The following is a 27983-nucleotide window of genomic DNA, read 5'->3' on the forward strand; positions in this document are numbered from 1 at the left end:
AATTTATAGCTGAAAGTCTAGGTTATAAAGTTTCTATTACTATTAAATTATTACCTAAAAAATGGTTGATTATATGTAAATAAATTATACGATTGTATATATTTTCATTCTTTCCAAAATTTATGTCTTCTAAAATCGACCACTAATCATTCTATATTTACAAAAACACAATCTTTCCTAATAGAATACTTACCGTGGCTGACGTATCTGCTGGGGATAGCGGCGGACTGAGGGGCGGCGGCGCCGACTTATTGAAGGGGACAGGTCGGGGCGAGGCAGTGAGGGCTGGAGTGCGACGCATCGATGCTTCTTAGCGCCTGCTTGAAATAACCCATCTTTTTTTTCCCTTTCCTCACTATCTTATCAACCCTAATTTCCCTCCAGAATCAAGCAATCATTGAATCCCCTATCTACAACACAACAGAAAATTGAGAAAACGGAAAAAGAAAAGGAGGAATTCAACATAATACGATTCTGAGAATGAATGAATTGTAAATGTATCGTTGAGATTCATTATGCCACAAGAGGAGAGGGGGAGGGAGATCACCTTGAGAAATTCGAGGAAACTGAGAAATTTGCGCCTGCAATGAGCAAAAAAATATGAAACGGAGATTGACAAATATATGTTGCGGGTCAAGACGGGAGGACCAACGAAAAACCTTTAGTCCAAATGTGCGAGACACCCATTGACGGCGGTGGTGACAGGCTCGGGCAGCCATTGGCAGCGGCTGTGCCATGGCTATGGTCGGGGGAAAGGAGAGCTTGTGTGGAGACGGGAGGGGGGAGATGCGGAGGGTGCCGGCGCGGCGCGGTGGCGGACGACATGGCCGTGGTCTTGAGCCACTGCGGCCGTAGGGTTCAGTAGATAAGGGGAAGGGCGAGGGAGAATCGGGGGTTGAGACGGCGGTGGCGGTCTTAGACGTTGCTCGCCGGGAACTGCAGGAAGGGAGGAGAGGGCGGATTGCGTGAAAGAGAGGGAGGAGCGGCGATTTCGCCGTCCCCAAGGAAGGCGGCGGACTGTGTTGTGAGAGAATGGGGAAGAGGAATTGATTTTAGGTTTAGGGAATTGGTTTTAGGTTTTAGGCTTTCAGCCGTTACATCTCTCAAATTGTGAGTAAAAAGCCTTTTAAGAGAATGTAAAATAAAGCATTGTGAGTGTGCCATGTAGGAGAGAGAAATAATATGGGGGCTGGAATATGTATTGGTTTATAGAATTGATAGATTAACTACACACTTAAAACACTAATCTAAAACTCCTTAATTTTCGTGTCAAAACCAAACGTGTCAAAATTCGTGGGACGGAGAAAGTACATAAACTATTTGGGAATTAATAAAATATCCAAATTATTGATAATTACAATAAAATACACTAATTTGAAATCTTTGTTCGACATCTATAATGCACGGATTCTCCAAAAAATAGCACATTACAATATCGGATACTCACAGGGGGCGGGGGCGGGTGCGATTCGCATGGGATTCGCACGGGATTCGCCACGTGGCGAATCCCCCCATTAAAGTTAAAAAAAAATTCGGATACGCGAATCCCGTGCGTCAAATTCGCGAATCTGGTGTGAATAGGGTGCACTGGGGGTTAATTTGAAAAACTTCAATTTTTGGGGGCTATTTTGCAATTTTTCATTTTTTTCAAATTCTCAATTCTTTGCCCTACTCTCTCACGCTCTCTCAGAATTCTCACTCTCGCACTCTCAGTCTCTCGCTCTCTCACCCATCTCCGGCGACCGCCACCGCCATCGTCTCCTCCGGCGACCGCCACCAGCCGCTGCCCAACACCACTGCCACGCCTCTCATCCCTCTCTCTATCGGCAGACGGCTCGGCAGATAGAAGCGCCGCCCCGCGACGATAGCAGCGGCGCCCGGTCGTCTCCGGCAGAGCGATCAGCACCCCCCCTCACCTCACCACTCCCTCGGACCCTCGCTCTCTTGGTTTGTCAGCCGGGTAGCATCGGCAAGAAGCAGGTGCTGCCAGCCAATTCGTCCACAACTTCGTTACTTCTCTCAGGTAATGTCTGCTCTTCCATGCTTGTACAGTTGCACTTATTTTTGTGTTGTTTGATTTCTTTGGAATTGGATTCGAGTATTATTCCCAGTAAGTCTTCCTTGCTAGCTTCCCCTGCTTCCATCACTCTCCTGTTCACTTTTGTTGGCAAAAATCTGCTCAAAGAGTGGAACAAATGAATACATAAACATGATTTAATTTCTCAATAAATAAATACATAAACATGATTTAATTTCTCTCAGGTATTGTCTGCTCTTCATTTGTGAAATGGATTCTTCAAGCTCTGTTCATGCTGATGGTGATACAAATGAAAATGATAATGAGAAGGAGAGTTCTAGCTGTTGGCCTTTGTGGAAATATGTAGAGAAGCAATCGAAAATTGGTAAAGGGGGTGGAAATACAAAATTTAAATGTATGTATTGTAAAAATGTGTATACTGGGTCTTACTCAAGATTGAGGAATCATTTGTTGAAAAATTCTGGTTTGGGAATTGCCATATGCCATAAAGCTACTGTTGCCAATGTACTTGAGATGTCAAAAATGGAAGAACAAGCTTCTAGGAAAAGAGATGCAGTTAAAATTAAAGATATACCTTTGCCTCGCTCAGTTTGTGATAGTGTTGGGTCTTTTTCTGTAACAATGACTGAAGTAGAGCCCTCATCATTTAAGTTAGAAGGTTATGATCCTTTGAAAAAGAGGAAGATTGTTGATGGTCCTCTAGGAAAAGCTTTCAATGCACAAGCTCGTGAGATATTAGATGGTGAGATTGCAAGGATGTTCTACTCAGCTGGGCTTCCTTTTAACCTCGCTAAAAATCCACACTTTATTAAGTCTTACAGTTTGGCTGCCAATAGTAATGTTGCAGGTTATAACCCTCCAGGTTACAATGCACTAAGAACCAAGTTATTGAAAAAAGAGAGGTCACATCTTCAAACTTTGCTTGAAGCTACTAAAAGCACATGGAAGTCGAAGGGAGTAACCATAGTATGTGATGGTTGGACAGACCCTCAAAGAAGGCCTCTAATCAATTTTATGGCCATAAATGAAGGTGGACCAATGTTTATTCGCGCGGTAAACTGTCAAGGTGAGTATAAAGATAAATTTTTTATCGCTACTTTGATCAAGGATGTCATAACAGAGGTTAGTGTCCCTAATGTTGTCCAAGTTATAACAGATAACGCCCCCGTTTGTAAAGCTGCTGGAATGTTAGTTGAACAAGCATATCCTAGTGTATTTTGGACTCCTTGTGTTGTGCATACACTTAATCTTGCTTTAAAGAATATTTGTGCTGCAAAAAATACCGAGTCAAATGAAATCACATATGCGGAATGTCGTTGGATAAGTGAGATTGCTGTTAGTGCTGTTATGATTAGGAACTTCATAATGAATCATTCCATGAGACTTGCCATGTTCACTGAGTTTTCTAAACTTAAATTGCTTGTGGTTGCTGAAACTCGATTTGCCTCGATGATTATTATGTTGAGAAGGTTTAGAGATGTGAAATGTCAATTGCAATCGATGGTGATAAGTGAACAATGGTCTATGTGTCGTGAGGATAACATTGAGAAAGCTAGAATTGAGAAAGAAAAATTGTTAGATGATGGCTGGTGGGATTCAGTAGATTATATTCTTCGTTTTACTGAGCCGATTTATTCGATGTTGAGAATTTGTGATACGGATAAACCTTGTCTGCACTTGGTTTATGGGATGTGGGATACCATGATAGTTAAAGTGAAACGAGTTATCTTTGAGCATGAGATGAAGAGTGACTTAGAGGAATCCAGCTTTTGGAATGTTGTATGCAACGTGTTAGAGGACAGGTGGAGTAAAAGCAACACTCAATTACATTGCTTGGCTCATGCCTTGAATCCAAGGTAATTCTATTATATATTTGATATTTTATATTTTGAACACAACTAATATTCTAATTTTTTACAGGTGCATTACAGAGGATTGGATAAAAGAGCATCCGTATCTTCAAACACCAAATCACGATGCAGATATTGTTAAAATGACAAAAAATTGTATCAAACGTCTTTTTCCTGATGCAGAAACACGAACAGCAGTAACACTAGAGTTTGCTAATTTTTTTGGATGCTTTGAAGAGTTTGGTGATGAAGATTCTATACGAGATAGATTGAAGTTGGATCCACTGAAATGGTGGGTAGCTTATGGTATAGGAGCCCCACATCTTCGACCTCTTGCTGTGAGATTACTTGGTCAAGTTTCTTCCTCATCATGCTGTGAAAGGAATTTGAGTACTTATTCATTCATCCACTCTACAAAAAGAAATCGGATTACTGTAGAACGTGCTGATGATTTGGTCTATGTACATAGCAATCTCCGTTTGCTATCAAGAAGAGCTCCACAATATATGAAAGGTGAATCTCAGATGTGGGATGTGGCAGGGGATGCATTTGATGCCATGGATGATATTGGAATTCTTGGAATTGCTAATCTATCTCTTGATGAACCTGAGTTGGAGTCTATATTATTTTGTGATGATGGAGAAGGAGAAGGACCAAGTAATTCTTAGAAGTGGAATGTTAATATGTGAGTTAGTGTCTATATTATTTTATTGTATTTTGTTTTCAGTTAGTTTTTGCATTTTGTTGTTAGGTAATTCCTTTTATTTTGTGTTTGTTGTCAGCCTTGATGTAGCAGTGGACGAGGAGGATGAGGACGTGAAGGATGAGTTGTAGGGCGTGACGAATGATGTTTTTAACATGTATAGGAGATTCTAATTTTACTCTTTCATATTTGTCAGCCCTTGATGTAACAATGCATAGGAGATTCTAATGTTACTCTTTCATTTTGGGAGGTTAAACTCGTTTTTGACTAATGGGATAACATAAGAACTTTTGTTTGATTAATTGTATCTTTGAACTTTGAACTATATTGTGATTTAGTTCTTTGAATGTTCCATGTTATATATATATATATATATATATATATATATAACACGGACGTATCCTCCACGAATCGCACCCTACCATTTTTGAAAAATCCGTATCTCCGCACTGGAATCGTATCGCTCCCGCCCCCGCCCCCCGCACCTATGCAATCTAGTTCGACATCCGATCACATATTTCTAACGTGTCTCGTCAGCCTCAAACGTGGAATTTGAATTGTTTTTTTTTAAATGATAAAATATTTGAAACGTTGCAATAAATCAATAATGTCGTAATTTTAATTTATTACAAAAATAACACCTTTAATTTACATTAGCCAGTGAAAAATTGACATCTTAAATTGACTTTCTCCATCTCATTATGTACGACTCCATACTTTTAGCCACAGTTAAATAAAAAAAAAGGAGTAGGAGTAATATTTAGTGAATCAAAAACAACACAGATTGCCGATGCACTTTTGAAGTGTTGGCTCCAGCGAAACATATCACAGGTCAACTCCACCGTGTCCATAATGTATTGGAAATATTAATTTTGTAATAAAATTAAAAAAATAGTAACATTACTACGGTGTTTCTAAAATTAATTAAATTATCTTTTCGTTTCATAAGAATATGCATCATTTTTTGTGACACGAATTTTAATAAAATGTTAGATGAGTGTATTAGAAATTAAAAAAATAATTTATTTTATTATAAAATAAAAGTAAGAAATTAGGAATTAGTGATGTGGTAGTATCCAAAAATAATAAATACTTACTCTTATGATGTATATTAAAATAAAAATAAAGACACACTTTTATGAAACGGAGGGACTATATTACTAAATGAGTTAGTTCGTGTATTAATCAACAATTAAACCATTTTCCCCCTCTGTTTCAGTTCAGAAAATAGTTCACTATTGAGCCCAAGATATAAAATGCATCGGTCCAAATTCATGTTCAATTAAGCTCAATAAGGCCCACACGTGCTGTCAATTTTTGCATCGGCTTCATTTTTTCAGCTCCACTCTCTCCCTCTCTCTCCGACAGACCTAAATTCGCATTTTCATCAGGTGAGCTTCTTGTCTCGGATAGATACACTGAATGAGCGCGTATCGATTTAAGTATACACATTATGTTTTCAACTTTTCCCCCTTCTCAATTTCTAGTAACGAGCTGTATCAGTTCTTATTCTAGGGTTTGAAATTTTGTGATTAGGAAATATCATTCAAGGCTTGAATTTCTTGATGAAATTTCTTGGTTTTGCATAAACAATGTTTTTGTCGCAAGTATCATTGCCTGTTTCTGTACATTTGACTTATGGAAACCTTTGATCATTTTTTGGAAATTTCTAGGGTGCTAGCTTTTTTTGTTGGATATAGGACTGGAAGTTTGCATTTAATTTATCGATTTTGAGAAATCATGCATGCTTGGCATGCAGATTGAAATTTATGTAGTGGATAATGCCCTCGTATTTTGTTTGAGCGCTTCTAATAGATTGTTTTTTCTAATTTCTCTTTCAAGACCCTGATTGTAACGCTAGGTTTAGAGTAGTGAGTCACGCGATGGATGAAAATGAAGTTGGAGGTGGAGGTGCTGGCTACGTTGGAGATCCGAGCGAGCAGTTCCACCGAAACGAGGCGATCTCCGCTGTGGCTGACGATGGTTTTCTTGGCGAGGAGGATGATGACTATGAGGATCTTTACAACGATGTCAATGTTGGTGAGAACTTCCTGCAGTCTCTGCGTAGGAATGAGGATAACCTAGCGCACAGGAACGAGGAAGTGCAAGACAACAAGCCAAACGTGGCCCAGCCTCCACCCCCTCCGCAGCCGCAACCACAAACAATGGTGGAGGGTGGTAGTGTGGGTTTACCGGATGAGGGAGCTTCATCTAGGATTCCTGGTAGGGTGGAGGGGTTTCAGAATGTGGGATTTAGAGGAAATACTAATCCAAGTGACGTGGGACTTGGTAGAGGTGTGGGAGGGCTAGTTACTGGTGGTGGGGGTGGATTTAGAGTTGAGTTAGGGCAGTCAACGAATAAAATAGCTGATTTGGAAGAGCGGGTAGTAAACAACAATATTCCTAATAATCAACAAATGGTTCATCATCAGCAGTCACATGCAGCTAATATAGGGACATATGATAATGCTAGGAATGTGGGGAATATAAATGGGTCTGGTGGCAATGTGTATGGAGCTGATGGTTTGGGTGGAGGGCCTGTTGTTGGAGGTGATGGAGCAGTTGGAGGTGGGAGTGGGGGTGGTGGTGGGGGTGGAGGGACAATTCTCTTTGTCGGTGACCTGCATTGGTGGACAACAGATGGTGAACTGGAAGCAGAACTGTGCAAGTATGGGCCAGTAAAGGAGGTAAAGTTCTTTGATGAGAGAGCTAGTGGAAAGTCCAAAGGATACTGTCAGGTTGAATTCTTTGATCCTGGAGCTGCCACTGCCTGCAAGGAAGGAATGAATGGCCATGTTTTCAATGGGCGACCCTGTGTTGTTGCTTATGCCTCACCATATACTGTTAAACGAATGGGTGAGGCTCAGGTTAATAGAAATCAACAGCAGATGGGTGGGACCGCTGTTAACCAACCAAGGAGAGGCCCTGGGGATTTACCTAGTAAACCTGGTGGAGTTGGTAATAATATACCTGCTGGTGGGAATCACCATGGTGGTGGTGATAATAACGGTAGAGGCTTTGGGAGAGGAAACTGGGGTAGAGGAAATGCTCAAGGAGGGATTAATAACAGAGGCCCAGTTGGCCCAATGAGGAATAGAGCTGGTGGAATGGCTGGTCGTGGCTTAGCAGGTAATGGATTTGGTCAGGTTGGTGGAGCCCCTCCGATGATGCATCCTCAAACTATGATGGGCCAAGGTTTTGATCCTGCTTTTGCAGGTCATATGGGGAGAATGGGTGGTTATGGGGGATTTCCTGGTGCTCCTGCAGCACCCTTTCCGGGCATCTTATCTTCCTTTGGGCCTGTTGGAAATGTCGGTTTGCCTGGTGTAGCTCCACATGTTAATCCGGCGTTCTTTGGAAGGGGAATGCCCTTGGGTGGCATGGGGATGGTTCCCACTCCTGGAGTTGAGGGGCCTAATATGGGAATGTGGTCAGATCCTAATATGGGAGGATGGGCAGGAGATGAGCACGTAGGGAGAGCAGGGGAATCTAGTTATGGGGAAGAAGCTACATCGGACCATCAGTATGGGGAAGGGAGTCAAGAGAGGGGGCCGTGGCCAAATGCCATGAAGGATAAAGACAGAGGGTCAGAGAGGGACTGGTCTGGCTCTTCCGAAAGAAGGTACAGAGATGATAGGGGAACTGGGTATGAAAGAGATGCGCCTAGAGAGAAAGATGCTGGACAAGATCATGATTGGTCAGAAAGGAGACATCGCGATGACAAAGATGTCGGGAGAGACAGGCAAAAAGAGCGTGACAAGGATCGTGAGCGTTCCCTAGACCATGACCGTGGTGGCCGTGAACGTGAAAGAGAACGCCATAGAGATGATAGAGACAGATATGCTGATCATCACAGGCACAGAAATCGTGAGGCAGAATATGATGATGATTGGGACAGGGGAAGATCATCAAGATCCCATGGAAAGTCAAGGGTATCTCATGAGGAAGAGCATAGATCACGATCAAGGGATGCTGATTATGGGAAGAGGCGACGTCTGACCTCCGAGTAACTCTAATGTCTTGCAGAGTAACTTGAAGATACTGCTTCTCTTCTTGCTATATGCCAGTAAGTTCTCCCACTTTATAATTCTCATTGAATTTATGCATATGATAATTTTAGACTTTTCTGATTTTGGTATTTGTTTTAATTGCTGTTTCTTCTTAGTAATGTAATCAGCATTTGACCTTCTTCGTTATGTTGATTATAGTTGGATCATTATTCATTACACACCAATGAGGAGGCGTTTACTTTGCATGATAGATAAGATGCATGATGAGTATTTTTATCCTCAATGGGATATGAATCAAGCAAAATTAACTTAAATGATAGAAATAATCAAGGGTCTTGGGATATCCCAAAGTTTCAAGCCATCCAAGTAAACAAGGGATTAGCCTTACTATTTTTATCTATCAAGACTAATCCTCAAAGTAAACGCCTCCTAAAAGACTGGTTTTTGTTATGCATGTCTGTCTGTAGCTTTTTTTTTTTTTCTTGAAAACCAAAAAATTAAAAGTTGATAGCTGACTACTGAGGTTTACTCCTGTATTTTAATTCTGAACTGGCAGATTCCATTCTTAGTTTAGGTGCTTGTTGAATTTCGAGAATGTCCGTGCATTTCCTGAACTTTTTTATTCGCTGAATCGCTGGATAAGCCTTCTTGAGTGAGAAATCTCAGATTAGATTGAAAAGCTTAAGCAGCAATTAAATTTGAGTTTGCAATAACTATCTGTTGCAATGTTGAAGTAAAGAGGATCACACAAGAAGCAGCAAACAAGAACAATTTAATAAATAAACACTATCAAAATAATAGAAATCAACAAAAGAGACAATCCTCTGCTCCCAAGAGCTACGCGGCATTATTCTCGAAATTGAATCGTAGATGCCTCTTTCTGTAAGGAAAGAGCCCTTTTATTCTATGGTCTACCAAGCCTGGCCACAAAGGGCCCAAAGCTCCCAAGCGCTAGGTGCCATTAAAAATGTTTTATTTTGTTTGTTTGAAGGGTGGGGTGGGGGTAAGAGTTTTTGAGATGTGTACTTATTTCCGTGAGTATTACCTTTCTGCTGTGGCAACATGTATAAATTATATGGATCTCCAAAATGTCATTTTAACTTGTTCCCAGTGTTTGTTATTACCATAGATATGGCCTATAGGTTCTCCTCATAGATATTATCCTCACAAATAGATAATAAGAGAACTGGATTTAGGACTCCGATTCATGACATGAATGGAATCCTATCAACTGTTCCCTGCTCTGCAAATTCATTCTCAACTTTGATTTTATACCTTGCATAAAAGTAGAGAGATGGCAACGATGTAGAGATGGCTCTATGATTAAAATCAAAGTTTGGAGGATTATCAATTAAAAAATATTTTAGGCTCTCTCTCTCTCTATATATATATATATAATTTTTTTTTTCTGGAATCTTGAAGCAACTGTCTTTTTGTGTCAGGTGGAGGCTAATTTAGAAGTATATCTCAGTTTGTTATGAATCTGTACTCATATAATGAAAAGGTGATGTAGTGTATTAAAAGAAAATGTAAATACAAGAATATCTCTCACCATGAAATTTGATGAGCAAAATATACAGTTAAGAGAACAATTTTCTGGCTAAACAATGTAACAATGGATTTTCTGTTGCCTCTTAATTTCTTCTCTCGCATAGTAGTTTCTAGTAGTTTTTTTCTTGAGATCTGGCATACCTAGCACAATTGAGTACTAAATGCCATTTTGTTTCTTATATACCTCTTTTTTGTATACCTTTTTTTTTTCTATTAAATTCGTCCTTAAAGTCAATTAGTACTGCAACACCCGAAGTAGATTTCTCTTGACTGGCTGATACTGACAGTATATAACTCATGTCTAATATATTTGTTTTGACGGTAGTTGTGATGGTATGATTTTCCGGTGAAAGCTGTTCGGCTGAAGTCTGAAATCTAGCAAACAGCAGATGGGGGCATGAAGCTTCTACTTAGGAGAGGATGAGATGGCATGGTGACACCTCTTAGTATTTGCTAGGCGGATCCTTTTATTTAGCTGTCAGACATTTCATTTACGTTTAAATTTGAATGTGTCTTTAACAAATCAATGTTGTGGATTGATTGGTTGAAATGCTGAAGTCTTGTCTGAGACAGTGTGGATATTTGAGAATGTATTGTTGTATGAATGTGATGTAATAGATTAAAAGACTTAGGATGTTCCCATTTGCCCCATATTTTGTTTTGAATTTTCTACATGTAACTCTTTACCCCTGTTTTTTGTTGGGTGTAACTTGTTAATCTTATTTTTTGGGCAAATATCATGTAGCATACTAACTATAGTCAGGTAAGAAATGTAAACGTGTTTGTATGTAGAAATCGATTTGTATATATGAAAGAGGAAAATGGTTTTCTTGGACAATAATGTTGTATTCATTGTTTTGCGATTTCATGTGTTTATTTATCCTCATATTTGGCCTTTCCTTTTATTTTCTAATTAAAAAGATAAAAGTGTAGGTAGATTATAATGGTGTCCGTTAAGAACTTTGAAGAAGTGTGACTTTTGGAATTAAGTTGTGGAAGAATTGATGGAATTAAGTTGTGGAATAATTGATTTTGTGCTTAAGTTTATAGTTTTAGATGTGTGGGAGATACATTTACTGATGCCAAACATATCAGAAAATTTTCCTTTCTTGAAAATACGTAGTTTGGAAGTCACCACCGTCTTGTTGTTGATTAATATTGAAATTTATTCTAGTAAAAACCACTATTTTTCTTGAAAATACATAGTTTGGAAGTCATCACCTTCTTGTTAAATAATACATGTAATGCCTGTAAATATATGCACAAAATATATGAAATATATCAAAATTCTGATTTTTAGTTAATATATATATATATGGATGAGTTATAATAAAAATCAAAATTATTGTGAAAAACGATAACCAAATTCTATAAATGCACAATAATATAATTCTTGTTGCATTTTACAACAATTTTATTTGTATTTTTATATTTCTCATCTTCATATAATATATTCCATCTGTCCACGATATCGTTTCTACGTTTATCATTTTGGTACATCCATAATATCATTTTCACTTCTATTTATAGTAATAGGATCGAACAAACTCTACTCACAACAATAGTAAGATCCAAACTCCACTCACAACAATATCCACTACTATTCATCATTTTTAAAAAATTTGTGCCGTCCACAAAATAGAAACAATATCGTGGACGGAGGAAATATATAGTAATTGTAAAGTTTACACATTCTCAAAACAAAAACAAATAAAATACCCGCATAAACTATCTTCAAAAATATTATTTGGATGGTGAAGTTGTAGATTTCGTGTTGAGTGGCTCGAAACAGTTAAAAATTAGTAAAAACATAATAGTATCTTTTGTCATAATTGCAGAAAATATAACATTATTTATTATATATATATATATATATATATATATATATATATATATATAACAATTGACTAAGAATTTTTATCGAATTTGACTTCAACTTCTGATTTCGCCAAATTTTATCATCCACGGATGATTGGTGCTCTATACAAGCATTATTTGGTGAATAATATTCTAGAATAGAGTAATGCACTCTCTAAATATGGGTTAAGTAAAAATGGTGGGAATGTTTTTTTTACTAATCAGTTATGCTTTTATATAATTCTAGATCGAAAAATAAATAGTATTAGTTGAAAATCAAAATTTGAATATATTTAGTATATTTATAAGCCATTAATTCAAAAAAAAAGTTAAAATTCGTAATTTAATTACCATTTTGTTTTTTTTTTGTGAGAAAATAGTTACAGAAATAAATAAACAAGAGATGGACCATTATAAGCCCAAAATAACAAATTATTATCATGCATCGATTAAGCCCAATAAGGCCCACACATGCTGTCAATTTTCACATCGACTTCATTTTCATCTACACTCTCCAGTCTCCCCCGTTCTCTCTCTCTCTCTCTCCGACAGATCTAAACTTCGCATTTTCATCAGGTGAGCTTCTTCTTTAGATAGATACATTGAATAAGCGCATGCCGATTTAAGAATACACGTTATTTTTTCCCCCTTTTCAATTTGTAGTGACGAGCTGCATCAATTCTGATTCTAGGGTTGAACTTTTGTGGTTAGCAAAATTTATCATTCAAGGCTTGAATTTGATGATTGAATTTCGTGGTTTTGCATAAACCATTTTGGTGTCGTTAGTATGATTTCCTGTCTGTATACATGTGTCTTATGAAAACCTTTGATCAGATTTTCGAAACTCTGAGGTGCTAGCTTTTTTTGTTAGATATAGGGCCGGAAGTTTTTAATTAATTTATTGATTTTGAGAATTTTTTCATTTTACGTATTTTTATGCTTACTGCAGCTTCCCCGAAAATTTTCACGCTCTATCAACAATACGTTTATTTGCCTAAATCCGAGCTGTTCTTGCTGAATCGTCCCAAAAAGCCATGATGAAGTAAAGTATAAGTTGGACTGCAACTATTTTTGAGTGTTTACCACTCTTTGAGTTATTGTTTTTGTGAATGTCAATTTCCTCGAGTTCTCATTTCTAAGTTGTTCTGCAATGATGTAGTCGTTATCACGTTTTACTGCTCTGTCGTTCACATGATTTGCCTTTTGTTTTTTTTTTGAGGAGATTTCCCTTTTGTTTCTTCTTCTGATTATTTTTGCTATATCATCTTTTGTTATATTGGTTCTCTTGATTCTTGGAAAATAACATAGTATATTATGAGGACTGACTGTTATTTTCTTCTTTCTTGTACAGGCTTTTGCTGTTAATCAAAAGAAAGCTAAAATGGATGTTGAGGAGCTTAAGAAGATGGAAGATGAAGAATCTTCTATCATGAAAACGATGAAAGGGGCAACCACCGGATTTGTTGCTGGCACCTTTTGGGGTATGGTTGTTGCTACTTGGCATGATGTGCCTCGTGTTGAGAGGAGTATCGCACTTCCTGGTTTGATCCGGACACTGAAGATGATGGGTAACCATGGAGCGACATTTGCTGCTATAGGTGGAATCTACATGGGGGTAGAGCAGTTAACACAGAAGCAGCGTATGAAAAGAGATTATATTAATGGAGCAGTTGGAGGATTTGTTGCTGGTGCTACAGTCTTTGGCTTCAAAGGTAAACTCTTCTTCATAATTCATATTTGTTGAGGTCCTGTCACTTGGAATTGGCAATTAGTTGGCATGCTTCATGGAAAATTATTTGTTCTTTACGCATATATATTTAATAAACAATCCATCTTTCATCTCCTTAAACAAAAGCAATATTGGAGCAACTTTTGAGAGGATGTAAGTACATGATATGTTTTGTTTTTCTATATATATTAGCGACTAAACCTTCTTAACTGAATATGAAAAATGGCCTTAAGTAATGGATAGGCAGTAGTTTGATTTGTTTTATGTTGATGGGTGCCTAGAACATTTTAATGGAAAGACATCAAGATGATCAAGTTAGGCATATTTCAGGCAACTAGAAATTAGTGCATGCAACAAATTGGTAGATGTGCAACTTACAATCAACGGAGTCAGTTCATTAGACCCCAAATCCAGTTCATTTGGTGAACACATATTGTGATAATGCATATTTTCCACTTTCTTTATATTTCCAAGATACTTTAAGCAGTTTCGTTTCTTGTTCTGTTTCGTTCAAACTTAAATGAGGCCAATGCTTGGAAGAAATTTGATCTGAACTGTGACAAAAAGAAATTCAATATCCGTGCAGGGAGGAGTGTTTCATCAGCCATGTCTGCAGGAGGTGCCTTTGCAGCCACTTCTGCAATCCTCGAAGTATTAGGTATCGAGAAAAGGGACACCGGCAAGGTTAATTATGTCTACACCCGCGAGAAAAGGCCTAACCCGAATGTCAACTAGTTGTCAACTAGTTACTGACGGTGCAGTTCTCGTTAAGCTCCTTGTGAAACATTAGCGTACTGAGCTTTGTTTTGTGTTGCTCCCCCTTTCTTACCATTAACATATGGTGAATGACCGGTTTAAATAAATTTCATGTACGTCTTTCATTACTTTCTTTGAAGAGGACAATCATTATTTACACATACAATTTGTGGTTAATAACATTGGTAATTGGTAATGGCATGTAAAGTTGATTGGTGGTGGAATTTTTCTGCAAATCGCACCAGCATTCCTATTTTCTTTAGTATGGGAATAATTGCTTGTGATGGATTCATGCAAAAATGCCAATGTTTTGCCGGATGTAGGTGAAGTTCATATACAATGCGTTTGTACTCAATTTTAATACATAAAATCCAAAATAATATATGAAATTTTACATTTTTCACAAATTTCCTTACGTATGTCTAAAATATCTTTCAATCCCCGATTTTGATGTTTTCTTCTTCGCAAATTTTGGGATTTACAGGAGTATTGTTTACCACATTCCTTTGATCATCATAAGTCCTAAGCAGGCGCATTCCTTTGATCATCATTGTATGTTCGTTCAAAAAGTTGTTTCTTGCTTTCAGTTGTAAGGCAAAGTTTCAAAATTTGATGCTACTAACTTCTAAATACATCATATTTAATTCTCACGTTTACATATGTTGGCAGATCATCTATTCAATCATCTTTAGTTTTTCTCCCGTGATGATACTTTTAATTTTCCCGGGTAATGCACACTTATACTTAATTAATTAAAATAATACAAAAAGTACAGTTTCTAAACTTTAGCCACTAATCAATTTTATCAAAAAAAAAAAAAATGACTTTGACTACAAATTTGTATCTAATGAGTACTATTCTCTACTTAAATTTTCTACTAAAATATGTAGATACATTTTTGTTTCAAATGTCTATTAGTCTGGAAAAAGTTTTAAAACTCAACATATTTTCTATTAGTCTATTTTTTTTTCAAATTTCTATTATAGATCCTTGTTTCCCAACATGTTTTTTTATAAATATATTCATTTCAAACTTTTATTTTCTCATTATCTCTGCCTTAAATCACATAATATTTTAATAAATTTTATGTTAGTCATGCGACACTTTGTCGTTGTAGCATCTATATTGAAACAAAATTTTATAATTAAAATCTCTATTCACACATGATACTGCCACATCACCGGTGGACATATTAATTCATATTGATAGATGAGCGTTTCTATCGGTACCTTGTAATCTAAAAAAGAACCGATGCTAGTGTTGGACACTATCTCCACAAAACAATATTACTCCATTATATGTGCACACACTTTCACAACAATTGTCTATAAGATACAACAGATCTGATGAACTTGAATTATTGCACACCATAGGCTCAACATTTTGACTAACTACTCGATACTAGAGACTGAGTACTTCACTCGAACTCAAACTATATGAAAAATATGATAGACGATTTGATGACGATTGAAATAGTATGCTGAATGAGTGAAATTTAACATACTATGGGCCTCTATAAATAGGAGAAAGTGGATTGACTTGAAGAGGTGCAAGTCTAAACAGGTGTGAGTAGTTGAACCCGAACAAGTGCGAGCCTTGATCCTGGCTCGAACCAACCCGTCGATTCAGTGCGCCTGGATCAGGCACTCGCCACTCATATGCCAATAGTCGCCATCTTTGCGCCATGTGGCACAACTTCCTACAACTCTGCACTGTGTGTCCGCGCACTGCCACATCACATGTCCACATACGCGTCGAACCAAACCGTAATTGACATGAGCCATGATTGAACCACCGAGTCGCTTCAACAAGTCACTTTATTAAAACTAAAGGTTCATGAATGCTCCTATTAATCTATTATTTTATTTGGTATTAGATATTTTATTATTGTTATTTCAACATATTATGAAATTATTTATAAACATCAGTTGAATTAATATTTATATTAGTTTATATGTACCAAGTAGCATAATTAAAAGAAGTATGGCTCAAAATGCGCCATGTAATTATCGGTAAACCAACATTTGCGCGGAACCCAATTTTGCTGCATTCCGGTTATTCCAAAAAGATCCCTTACTGTAGAGAAAAAAATTCGCGGGACCCAATTTACCGGCGCATCAAAATAAAATAAAAAATACGTAATTCCCCTTACTTTTCCGCATAGTAGCACTGTAGAGGATCCTAACCTGACCCGAAAAACTATTTAGCTGAAATAATTTTATTACTGTAAATCATAAGATCTGCTCTGCATTGCTCACTGTCGTTAGCTCCCATTTCTGCCTTTGCCAGATCCACGCGCCGCCGCAATGACGGATTCCGACGCCGCCGAACAACAGCATTTGGAGCCGCGGACGCCGTCCACCCCCAGCGCCACCCTATACCTCCACCCCCGCCGGGAGCCCTTCGAGCACGGCCTTCTTCCCATCCCCAAACTCATCTTCACCGATGGCGTTCAGAGTCTATCCCATATCAAATCCGCTCTTCTGTCATCAAATCCGAATTACCGAGTTAACTCGGAAACCTTAGCTCGTGTCCTTCAAATTCCCGTCGAGCATTCGCGCCTTCTGATCGAAACCCTATCCGCTGTCCTGCATGACGATTCCGATCCCGTTGTGAAGGCTAGGGCTCCGGAAGAGATTGATGAAGCAGGGGTTAATGTGTTTGATTTGCTTGTGCTTTTGTACATACAGAATTACAAGAGGTTGCTGCCGAAAGGGCACAGGGATTCCGCTGCCGTCGCTGATGTTTGGCCATCTACGTCGGCTTTCGATGGATTTCTATCCGTGCTGTCGCCATTACAGGTGATGATTTTAAGTTTTCAGCCCTGGTCTTTTTTGTTTGTGGTTTAATTTGATCTGGTCGGTGCTCGTGCTTTGGTTCATATTCTTGTATTTCCAGTTTTCTTTTAATATCCGTTGCATGTGGGCAACCGTTGTTGGTTTAATGCGGATTGAATTTATTGGAGTTTAAGTTTAATTTATTTGATTGAATATCATATTTGTCAGATAAATTTGTTTTTGTATGTATGTATGTATGAGCGAAATAACGTTCATATTCATTCCTATGCATTGTTATGTTCTGATTCTTGACATCCAATTGGATGGGAATTCCTCTGTCCCTGAAAATTATAAACTTATTAGTTTCTCATTACCTGAAATAAGTTTTACATTGATGATATTGTAGAATTGTAGCAGTTACTGGTTACTTTTGCGTATTAAGCGTAGCAAAAGTGAAGGTAACCACTGGTTAATGTGATATTGTTGTAAGTCTGTTGTGTTAATTCATTGTTACTGTCAGTAAGTATGGCTCTGCCTGTTGCAGTTGGTGCGGAGCAACAGCCGTAGGTTTATGCCATCCCAAGCTGACGAAGAGGCTCATCAATTATCATATCTACATAAACACCTTGGCAACATTCTTTCCCTCTTGGCAGATGCTGTAGAAGGGGAAGGGGAAGGGGAAGGGGAAGGTGATGAATCCATGGTATGCAATGTTTTTTCCTTATTCTGCATTCTTGTAGAATTAGTTTCTGTAGGTAGGGTAAAGAGTATATGAATCTTGGATTTTGTTAATGAACATTTCACTTTAACTCACCGTGAGCTTTGCTTTAAAGAGTTGAGTTCTCTTTTTTTCCAGGTATTATCTGTAGATAAGTTTGAACATCTTGGATTTCTGATCTATTTTGGGGATAAAGGATCTCAGAGATTCCCCTTAAGCCAGAATACTCCATTTTTTGCAAATTCAGATCCAGACATGCCTGCATCTCCTGTTCCTGCATCACAAGTTCTAGATTGGCTTCTTGAGAACATATCCTCTGCCCAGGAACATATTGGTGAGAGGATATCTACAAAAGAAAATGGGCCTAGTAGTTCTTCTGATCAGGATGTTGCAATGGCTGATGCAGCCACTAGTTCTGCAAAGCCCTCGAGCAGCCTTAGAGGTCCAAGTTTGATTGAGGGGATCTCTAAATCTTCATGCGTTAAGCAGGCATCTGATATTAAGGGTACATCCGTAAAGGTGGATATTGCTCCTTGTTTTCTTCCATTTATCCTCAACCATCTTCTTTCAATTTTGTAATTTAAGCCAAAAATTTCCATAATGTAGTTTGGATAAGGCTACTGAACTAGTTATTCAGTTACATTTAGTGTTTTTTTTTCAGCTTCTCACACTTCTCTACGTCTTATTTCCGTGTGAAATTTCACTTTCTCTTGTATCTTCTATTGATTTTCACTTTTGCTCAGGTAGTAAATTGCCATGAATCAGTAATTTACATCTTGGCACCTGTGAAATATGCAACAGTCTATGGATGCTCTGATGCAACTATTGTCCTTGGAGCTGTTGGCAAGGTAGTCAAAATTAACAACATGATTCCATTTGTATATCTGGAGTGTGCATAGTTTAAATGTTGTAAGCAATTGGAAGTAAGTCTAAATAATTCTCTTACAGGCTGTTAGAGTTGAACACTGTGAACGTGTCCATCTTATCAGTGCAGCCAAGCGTATCTGCATTGCGAACTGCCGTGAATGCGTATTCTTCTTGGGGGTTAACCAGAAACCCCTCATTGTCGGTGATAATCACAAGTTGCAGGTAAGACTTGCCTTATGTTAAGTGTTTGAACCTGTCTGTGAAGCCAACAATCGCCTTTTGGGTTGATGATTTATGAATTGATTAGTTTTCTTATACCTTCTCATTACAATTATTAACCAGTTGGTTTTCCTCATTTTTCTCAAATCAACTTTTGTGATTGGGATTTCTTTTCCACTGTTTTATATTGTGTTCATCAGGTGGCCCCTTATAACACGTTCTACTCACAACTGGAGGAGCACATGAATCAAGTTGGAATTGATCCTAACATGAACGATTGGAATAAACTTGTGACTCTTGGAGTGATTGATCCGCATGATTCGTTATCCCATCCTGCTGGTGGCTCAGATACCCAAGCTGAATCTGCCACATGCCTAGATCCAGATCACTATACCAACTTTGTGGTAGGTGAACGTTTAGTGGAATATCATCTATGAGTTCTGCACCGCCTCTATGATTCTGATCTTTCAGTAGTTTTCATTCATTGTATTTGCTTATGATAGCTGTTTGATTAATGATTATGTCTTTCTTGTTTGCCTGCTTACTTTTGGCCATCTGGTGTTCTTTTGGGACCTATCAATTTAGGGTTTCCCCCCCTGAATTTGGTAATATTCTTACAGAGACTAATATGCACTTTAATCATCTCAGATTCCAAGCTGGGTGGCGAGTGAACAAGCTGGTTCGACAAAAGATAACCCCTTCCCTTTACCCGATCCTTACCTTGCATCACAACAGAAAAATGTATGTTCTAAGTAATTCCTGTTCAGTGCCTTATTATGGTATGAGCCCTTTTGTTCTGTGATACAAATACGACAATGATAATCGGTTCATTTCATTGATTTTCAGCATAAAAGTTTAGAAGAAGTTAAGCAACTTCTTAGGGAAACTGAACTTGACGAAACCCGGAAGCGAGAATTATCAAGCGCACTCCATGCTTGTTTCAAAGACTGGTTATATGGTAAGGTCCACATCATCTACTTTTTGCATTTTACAATTCTCCCCACACCTACATAAAGTTTTATGCAATAATTTACAATCTCGGTCAAGTATATAGAACTCAAAATTGCACCTAGTTTATGTTAAATGCTGCCTCTTATTGATATTGTGTGATGACTAAGATGCAGATCTTATTGTTTTGTTTTCCAAACTAATATAACTGCAAGTATGGTTGATTTTCTCTCCCTTTTCGAATAAATGGACAGCATCTGGAAACGTTCGGCAGCTTTACTACTTACCGGGCGAATAAGAGCACATGCTGTAAGAAGAGCAAAATAATCAAGAAATGAATTTGAATTTCCCACATTTTTCCCCCTTCAAATTAATATTCAGGTGATTCAAGTTCCTCCCTTGCCATTTTTGGAGGCTGATGGGACTTTGATGCTGCCAAGTTCGCTGACTTATTATGTTGTAGTTTCAGTATAAAAGTGTCAAATTCTAGCTCTCAACAAGAATAGTGAAAAATGTAAAAAATATTTTTTGGCTCTTAGAAGCTGCTGTAAAACTGCAATTTCTGCTTTGATAATTATACACCAAATGATCTATTTCCTTGTGGTGTTCAAATATTGAACTTCTCAGCTGCAAAATTCAAGTTGTACCGATTTACGCGAACAGCAAAACACTAGCGTTTTAGCTTGTTGGGGCGAGCTGGAATAGCTTTTCTGCTTGGTCAGGGAAGAATGTAATGAACAGAAACGCACCTGGGTAACAATCAAGCAATGTTAAAAAAAAAGAACAAATGCAGCATAATACTCGAGATGTGACATGAAAATGTAATGTTTGAAACTGAAACTCTACTCACAGATGAGAACAGTCCCCAGCACTGCTGAGATTTTGCCTTGAATTTGAATCAAACCAGCCTTCCCTGCATTTTGCAGCTCTGTCGAACCAACCGCGTCGAATGTTCCTGCAGCCACCACATCTATTACTCCTTTGCTTTATATACTCACACACCATTAAAACAGAACAGAAGATTTTTGAAGATAGATCACCAGGTTTTACAGATTGTAGCCCAGATGTTATGCAGGCTATATTCTGATAACCTGCTTCCTCCAATTTGTTCGCAGCAGCAGTAGACCTTCAATTTACATTCCAAAAATTACCATCATTTATATTTCTAAGCTTAAATTCTTAGCAAATGATACCTTAGTCCCTCTTGACAAACAAGCAACAGCTTGCTCTCAGATGAAAACTGGCTCTTGACAGATTGCACAAATTCTGGATTAGGCTTAGTGAAAGGCAACCCGAAAAACAAGCCAGAGAAATTGTTGTGCACAGTTCTCTTTATTATAGTTCCTGCCATTGATATAAATGTTTATAAGCTAGCTAGTTATAAACTGCAAAACAAACTGCAGCAAGTGGAGCTGAACATGAATGAGTGAGAACAAGAGAGCTATATAACATGCCTAAGTCATTGTCATTGTTCTGAATGAATAATGGGACGTGATAGCAGTCCTTTATGTGGGCTCTCTCAAACTGAGTTTTGTCGCGAACATCTACAACTGCGTAGCCCTCGACTGCTATCAGCTTCTTCGCCTCATCAGAGTCCACGAAGTTCACTTCTGCCTTTGTCACGGATCTTTTTATGTGCACTACTCGTCTCTTTGTTGCTCCGATTACTAACCTAGATGGACTCAAGTTGCTGAAACCACATTCCTAGGTTGTTAACTATATGAGTAAGTAGCAAAGTTCATTTCTTGTCAAGAATCAGACTTGGTGAAGTGATCATCACAATATGAATAGCAGCATAACATGAGGAGAGTTCTTTAGATAGCAAAAATCTGCTTTTGAAGCTATTCAAAACCAAGAATCATATCAGTGAATCTAAGCAAAATGTACACTATCTTCAAGATCTGAAACTCACACATAAAAACTTGCTCTATTGATCTATGATTTGCTTGCATAAAGAAAATAACAGATAATGAAGGCATATTACGAGCAAAGCGTCGAAAATAGTTTCTTAACTCGTAGTCGTAGATTGAATTTCAGCAACATAATTCTGCAGTATAGTTTGCCTGCTTAAAGATTTTAAAAAAAGCTTTAGTGAATTACCTCTGAGAGGAGAATGCTAAGTGGTAAGAACATGTTATCCCTGCCATGTCTCCACTCTGCTGCCTCTCTGCAGATTATGGTTTGCTTTTTGTCTACTTTCGTCTAAGCTAAGGGACCAACGAAATTTACGACTGTGAATGGGTTTCTGCCACGTGGCACAAATAACTTATGAGATTGGATATCTTTATTATGCTCTTTCCTTTACTTTCGCCTTTCTTTATTGTATTGGAGAGACATTTTGTAGTCTTTTAAAAAAAATTACGCAAGAACTTGGTTTAATGTTTCAAACGAGTCCCGTCTCAATGATATACCGTGAATGTCCCAATGATATACCGTGAATTTGATATGAAATATCATGAATTTATTGTAAAAAATTATGAATTAAAAAAAATGTAACCCTTGAAATCTAAATCTTGAATCATAAATCTATTCATCAAAATGATAAATTCATTATATATATTCACGATTATAGTGCGCTACATACACATATTGTGTGACTTAATTTTTTTAAAAAAATTATTCATATTTTATCCCTATGTAAAGTTTGCCTTGTAAGCCCTTTAAAGACATCTGTCACGTGTCACATGCTCATAGTGTACCACGTACACACATTGTGTGGTCCATATTTGGGATCATGTAAATAGTATGTAGTACCAATTTTGAACCATACATTTTATTCATAAAAATGAATAATAGAATATTAGTAAATAAAAAAAATAATAATAATAATAAGAGGAATCCAATACTCTGAATTAGCACAGATCTAGACATATATACCAGCAAAATTAGTTCCTAATTAACATGTTCCTAATAATGGAAGGTCTAGGGTTCAAATTCGATTCCCCTTCAATTCGACAAGTCAAAAAAATAAAATAAAACCAGAAATTGGAGAAATCCAATACTCTGGTAGCACACATATATAATTTTGTTCTTGTACCAACAAAATTAGTTCCTAACTAACAACATGTTGTCTATAAGTAACAAAATAAATCATGAAGGTGATTATGGCCTATCTCTTGCTGGGAAGATTTTGGATCATTGAGCAGCCTTGTATTGATCAATTGAATTTCTTTTCTAATGCTAATCACCATCTTCTCCAAATGCGGAGCTCTCGTTAGCACAACTTTTGCCAATGCTAATGTTGGTTCGCCACAAACACCTAATAAACTCACAAATCCAACAAATTCGACGCTCTTAAGATGTAATAAGTCACAATTTAAATCGTACGTCGCTTTTAATTGGACCATAACACATGGATTCCTGAAAACAATACAAAAGATAAATTAAGGCCACAAGCTAAATTCAAACATTTGAGATTCCATGTAATCAATAAACGATGCGAAGTGAATTCTTTGTCTAAATTAATCATTATTCTACATAGATGACGATTAGGGTTCCTGACTAATATGTCAATGTCATGGGATGTTATCATCTACTGCATATGCTATAATTAATTAAAATTTATAGGCCGATCATACAAATTAATCGTCCAATATCTAAATTGAGAGTAAAACTGATGAAACATATCAAAATCAATTCCATTCGAATTGCTTGTCCACTAACTCATAGTTAAAAATAACATTAAAAGATGAGAAATTAGTTAAATAATCTCAAATTCATATATATATATCGACAAGGCCTCGATGTAGGGAGAAGATTCAAGCACGGCTAAAACATCATAAGTGTTGCTTTCATTTCTGGCAGCTTCAATCCTCAAATCCTTTACCCTAAGTTGTGGAAGTCGCCACCCATCAATCCTGAAGAAAGAAGTGATATATATTTGAAGACGAAAGTCAAATTTAAAGAAGATATGAAGATACCGAGCAGACTCAAAGGCGAAGTCAGATTTGAAGGCGAAAGTCAAATTTAAAGAAGTTATATATATCATATCTGAACAAAAACACATGTAACTGAAATTGTATTTATCTTCTGGGCTTAATGAAGGTGACCCTATAAGCCTTAATATTAGGTTTAGAAGATAGCCTATAAAAGAAAACAAAAATTCAAATGTAAAGAAGATTCAATCACTAATTCAAAAAACAAAACAATAAATTCCTTCCTTATTTTACAAGCATTTACAATTTATCTCATGTTGTTGGATCGATTTAAACCACCTTTATCATGAACTCTTTAACATTTATTTATGATCCAAATTTAGTTAATACCAATGTGTACTGTGAGATACTAACGTGAACATTAATAAATATTGCTACTAGCTAGATATCACAAATATTGCATATATTGGAATTACATGTTATCAATCATAGAATTACACAAAAACTTTTAAAACTAAATATATAATAGAAATATAATAGATATATAATTTATGAGTTTAGGGAGGACTTCACGCTTGTACTACTACAAACAATAGATTATATAATATATATAATATTATATAATAGAAATATAATATATATATATATTATTTTATCATTTAAAATATATAGTTCAACATATCATCCATGTATGTTAGTTTAGTATCAATGTTGAAAGTGTCGAAGTACTGAATTCAAATTCACAGTCATGCGACCTTCAAATTTAATTTTTCATTGACAAAAAAGATATCTTCTCCGGAGGAACAAAACAAAACATCTAGTAGATCGAAGCGTGTGCCCAAAAATAATGCTTAAAGGCTTATAATTAATTAACTCTTATATAATTCTAAAAGCTAGATATTGTTAGTAATGTTGTAAATATATAAAAATGTGAATTGAGTTAGGAGTTTGCATTACAATGATGTGATGGTGTAAGAAAATAGAGGAGAGTCAGAGCATGCAATCCGCCCGGGCGGGCAGGCGGCGGAAGAAGTTGCTAGGCGCGGAAGGCATCTTGCTCCTAAACCTGGGGTGCCTCAGCCAATAGAATCCCGCCAACATAACCACGATCTTGCAAGGAGTAATATACAGCGCCACTGCTGCTACCAGGCAGAATGCCACAAAAATGGCGGTAGCTCTGGGATCTCTCCAGCTCAGCAATCCCATCAATCTCTCGCATTGCGTCGCCAAATCCCCCACTACCGTCTGCACCCTCCCCGCCACGCTCCGAAGCCGGTCGTACCTCATGCGCACCACGTCCTCCGCCTTGGACGTCGGGAACGTGTCGAACTCCTCGTCCAGCTCGTCCTGGTGCACCGCCTCCGCCCACGACAGCTTCGGGTCCATGTGCGGAGGCTGCCGCGGCCGCGCCCTGAAATTCCACAGCCCGATCAGGAACATGTAGAGGAACGTGGTCGGCAGGATGAGCTCCGGGTAGCAGATGAGGATGCAGAGGAGCACGTGTACTAGCACGCTCGTCATCGGATTCTTCCACTCGCACACTTGCCCCACCCACTTGCTCACCCCGATCACCCCCGAGAAGAGCGACACTATCCGGAAGAAATTCGCCTTGCTCCGCCGCATGCTCCACATGTGCGAGTCCACGTCCAGCATGTGCTCCACCACCTCCTTGCGCAGGGGCGGCTCCGCCCTGCCCAGCCGCGACGCCACGATGTTCATCGCCTGGAACCGGAGGCTGTCTAGTTGGCTGATCGTGAAAGGGTGGATGTAGTGCATTTTTGGTAGCAAGGGGCGGCTGTAGAGGTACAGCAAGTGTGCTAATGAGAGGCAAGTGAACCTAAACGCTAGTTGCAATTCTCCCATTTTCTTCAACCCCGCGGGCTGAAGAGTGAGCAGCGGGTACGACTGAGTGTAGATTTTGTCGGTTTCCAGTGTGGATAGCCTGATACGTACCTTTCCGATTCTGGAATCCTTCCGGGCGGCCTGATTAGCCCCGTGGCCACCCAGATGGCAGTTGTCAAAGACTGCGAGGGTGACGACGGTGCAGGGGTCGTAGACCTCCCATATATACTGCTCGTTCCATTTGGGGCTAGTGGTCTGCACTATGGTGCGCGTCCTCACCCACTTGTGGCCGTATTTGGCGACGCAATAGGCGTCCGTGCTCTTATTGGGCTTCATCTGTGCGAGCCCCTGAGCGCTCAACACCCCGAGCTCCAGTATCCCGATGGGCTGCTTCCAGAGCTCCCTGGCGGTGGGCCTCTGGTCCGTGATATACATAGTGGACTCGTCCAGCACGTGGTACCCGCCTTCCAGGCACACGCGCAGGTGGATCCTCGTGGAGAACTTGTTTATCTTCCTCTTCTCCCCCTCCAGGGCCCCGAACCCGAACTTCTCCAGGTTGTACCACTGGGAATGCACCGGTCGATGATCCAGCCGCTTCTCGAACTTCCCGAGAGGCAGGCTGAGCCTCCCCACAGCTTCATCCTTGTTCGCCTTGGCCTTGTTCTCCACTACGATCACCAGCTGCTCCTCGAAAGGCTCGGCCGCCACGAACACCAAATCCTCGTTCCAGAAGGGATTGGTGGAGCCTGTGGCACATGGTTTAGTCTTGAGCATCTGATTCCCCAGCTGAGCCTTGACAAACACCTGAGAGGGCTGGCTCTTGTCATCCCACTCCACATCCTGAGCCTCGATCACGTTCACCCTGATGTACCACAGTTTAGGCGAGACGTACACCTTGGACCTGACGCTGAAAACACCCTCCCCTGTGACGGAACTGGCATCGGAGTGCCAAGCCTCCGGGAAGGCCTCGTCGGCCTGCGTGCCCATCCACACCGCCACCATGACCTCCCCTCTGACCTTGGTCTCCCCGCGCCGATTCTCCAGCCTGTACCACTGCGGGGCCAGGGGGCTGTCCGGCGGGACTCGCGTCGGGACTTCGTTCAGATCAAACACCACTTTTCCGAGATACTCGTCTTTGGCGACCATCTCTCTGTCTCTCACGTAAACTTCGAGGACAGAGGATTGGATCTTGTCCTTGGCGAAGGCGAATACCTGGTTCCACTCGGGGTTGGTTTTCTTCTCGAAATGCTGCGTCTTGCCCTTGTAGTTGCCCAGCTTCACCTCCACGTAGGGGTCGCAGGTTCCGGTCACTGGATTCGGTGGGAGGTTCTGGGCTTTACCCACGCGGACGTACAGGTAGTAGGTCTGCTCCACGAGGTCGTACGTGCTGCTCAGCCTCTCGCTCGTGATCCACCCTCCGCCGCCGCGCACGCCGCCGTGGGGCCACCGCTCGCCCAGCTGCGGCTTCGTCTCCTTGATGTTGTACTCGTCTCGATTCGCCGCCATTTATGCAGCCTTGTAGAGTTAGGACAGAAATCTAATGCAATCTCTTACAACTGTCTGAATTTGATCTTGATGACTTTCTTCTTCCTCCTCTGTTTTCTTTTTTGTATATGAAATTTTGATTGCTAGCAGTGAAAGTGTTTGGTTGTAAGGTTGGAAAGTGATTGAAAGGTTACAAGAATTTGCTTTTTCTTAGAGAGGATCGGAGAGCATCATCGATCTCTTCTGCAGCATTATGGTAGCTTGAGGGGGCAATGGAGTGGAGGCTAAAGGAGGTTTTGGAGGAGACCCAGATTCTCTATTCTAAAATGATATTTTATCTCCTATTGCAATTAATTGTTCATTCAAACCTTTCATATTGTCCATCAGAAATTATTACAAAAATTGAAAAATTCTTAAACAGACTTATTTAGGGATTTGGAGCTCAAACTAAACCTTCATTTATAAAATTGTCTAATTTAAACCCATGTATTTTTGTTAGTATTGAGCGCCACGTGTACAATGTGACGTCGAATTACATGCACGTCATACATTACTGAAATGAAATACACATCATCGTTTTTTTCATATTTCGATCTTGTATGTTTTTTACTTAATTGTTCTCAATATATTCAAATTATCTATTCTCAAAATATATATATGACATTTTCTATTGTATTCGTACATGATTGATATGTGGTAATATTAAAATTTAGAATTTATGATTTATATAAGTAAAATATAATATATCCTAACATCTA

The 27983-nt window shown here is 38.8% G+C and overlaps 6 protein-coding genes across 13 annotated transcripts in view; 4 read left to right on the top strand and 2 right to left on the bottom strand.

The window, feature by feature from the left end:
• Window positions 1-14730, top strand: part of LOC131001121 (outer envelope pore protein 16-3, chloroplastic/mitochondrial) — an 89531-nt gene extending 74801 nt beyond the window's left edge. The window contains exons 2-4 of one of the 5 annotated variants that reach the window (XM_057927395.1): window positions 12538-12585; window positions 13361-13721; window positions 14325-14730. In XM_057927395.1, the coding sequence (XP_057783378.1) occupies window positions 13391-13721; window positions 14325-14473 (480 nt within the window). In that variant the 5' untranslated portion in view covers window positions 12538-12585; window positions 13361-13390 and the 3' untranslated portion in view covers window positions 14474-14730. Of the gene's footprint in view, window positions 1-12455; window positions 13057-13360; window positions 13722-14324 lie in introns of those variants that run through there. The other 4 variants (XM_057927370.1, XM_057927386.1, XM_057927405.1 and 1 more) reach the window with 4 other exon arrangements.
• On the top strand, window positions 1395-4894 carry LOC131001024 (uncharacterized). Its single transcript, XM_057927193.1, has 4 exons — window positions 1395-2023; window positions 2263-3894; window positions 3959-4573; window positions 4671-4894. Exons 2-3 carry the CDS (start codon window positions 2288-2290, stop codon window positions 4554-4556), a joined length of 2205 nt encoding a protein of 734 aa, XP_057783176.1. The 5' UTR covers window positions 1395-2023; window positions 2263-2287; the 3' UTR covers window positions 4557-4573; window positions 4671-4894.
• Window positions 5823-10847, top strand: LOC131001047 (uncharacterized). Of its 3 annotated transcripts, none has more exons than XM_057927222.1 (3): window positions 5823-5982; window positions 6434-8657; window positions 10478-10847. In XM_057927222.1, the coding sequence occupies exon 2, from the start codon at window positions 6475-6477 to the stop codon at window positions 8599-8601; it is 2127 nt and encodes a 708-aa protein (XP_057783205.1). In that variant the 5' UTR covers window positions 5823-5982; window positions 6434-6474; the 3' UTR covers window positions 8602-8657; window positions 10478-10847. The 3 variants fall into 3 exon arrangements, with proteins under 3 accessions (XP_057783205.1, XP_057783222.1, XP_057783215.1); XM_057927239.1 differs by having other exon boundaries at window positions 10506-10847; XM_057927232.1 differs by having other exon boundaries at window positions 5843-5982; window positions 6453-8657.
• Window positions 14731-16621: 1891 nt separating the features above from the next.
• Window positions 16622-20635, top strand: LOC131001165 (uncharacterized). Its single transcript, XM_057927464.1, has 9 exons — window positions 16622-17295; window positions 17816-17974; window positions 18128-18508; window positions 18733-18837; window positions 18938-19078; window positions 19276-19479; window positions 19724-19816; window positions 19922-20033; window positions 20278-20635. The coding sequence occupies exons 1-9, from the start codon at window positions 16801-16803 to the stop codon at window positions 20319-20321; spliced, it is 1734 nt and encodes a 577-aa protein (XP_057783447.1). The 5' UTR covers window positions 16622-16800; the 3' UTR covers window positions 20322-20635.
• On the bottom strand, window positions 20530-22321 carry LOC131001166 (rhodanese-like domain-containing protein 9, chloroplastic). 2 transcript variants are annotated; one of them, XM_057927486.1, is made up of 6 exons: window positions 22124-22321; window positions 21478-21713; window positions 21217-21367; window positions 21064-21149; window positions 20874-20978; window positions 20530-20772 (listed from the first exon to the last, which is right to left on the bottom strand). In XM_057927486.1, exons 1-6 carry the CDS (start codon window positions 22168-22170, stop codon window positions 20702-20704), a joined length of 696 nt encoding a protein of 231 aa, XP_057783469.1. In that variant the 5' UTR covers window positions 22171-22321; the 3' UTR covers window positions 20530-20701. The 2 variants fall into 2 exon arrangements, with proteins under 2 accessions (XP_057783469.1, XP_057783463.1); XM_057927480.1 differs by having other exon boundaries at window positions 21478-21727; window positions 22124-22212.
• A 2416-nt stretch (window positions 22322-24737) lies between these two features.
• Window positions 24738-27595, bottom strand: LOC131001177 (FT-interacting protein 1). Its single transcript, XM_057927494.1, has one exon. It carries the CDS (start codon window positions 27244-27246, stop codon window positions 24889-24891), a length of 2358 nt encoding a protein of 785 aa, XP_057783477.1. The 5' UTR covers window positions 27247-27595; the 3' UTR covers window positions 24738-24888.
• Window positions 27596-27983: the final 388 nt, after the last annotated feature.

The sequence above is a fragment of the Salvia miltiorrhiza genome, chromosome 1 (assembly GCF_028751815.1).
Source record: "Salvia miltiorrhiza cultivar Shanhuang (shh) chromosome 1, IMPLAD_Smil_shh, whole genome shotgun sequence".
Lineage (NCBI taxonomy): Eukaryota > Viridiplantae > Streptophyta > Magnoliopsida > Lamiales > Lamiaceae > Salvia > Salvia miltiorrhiza.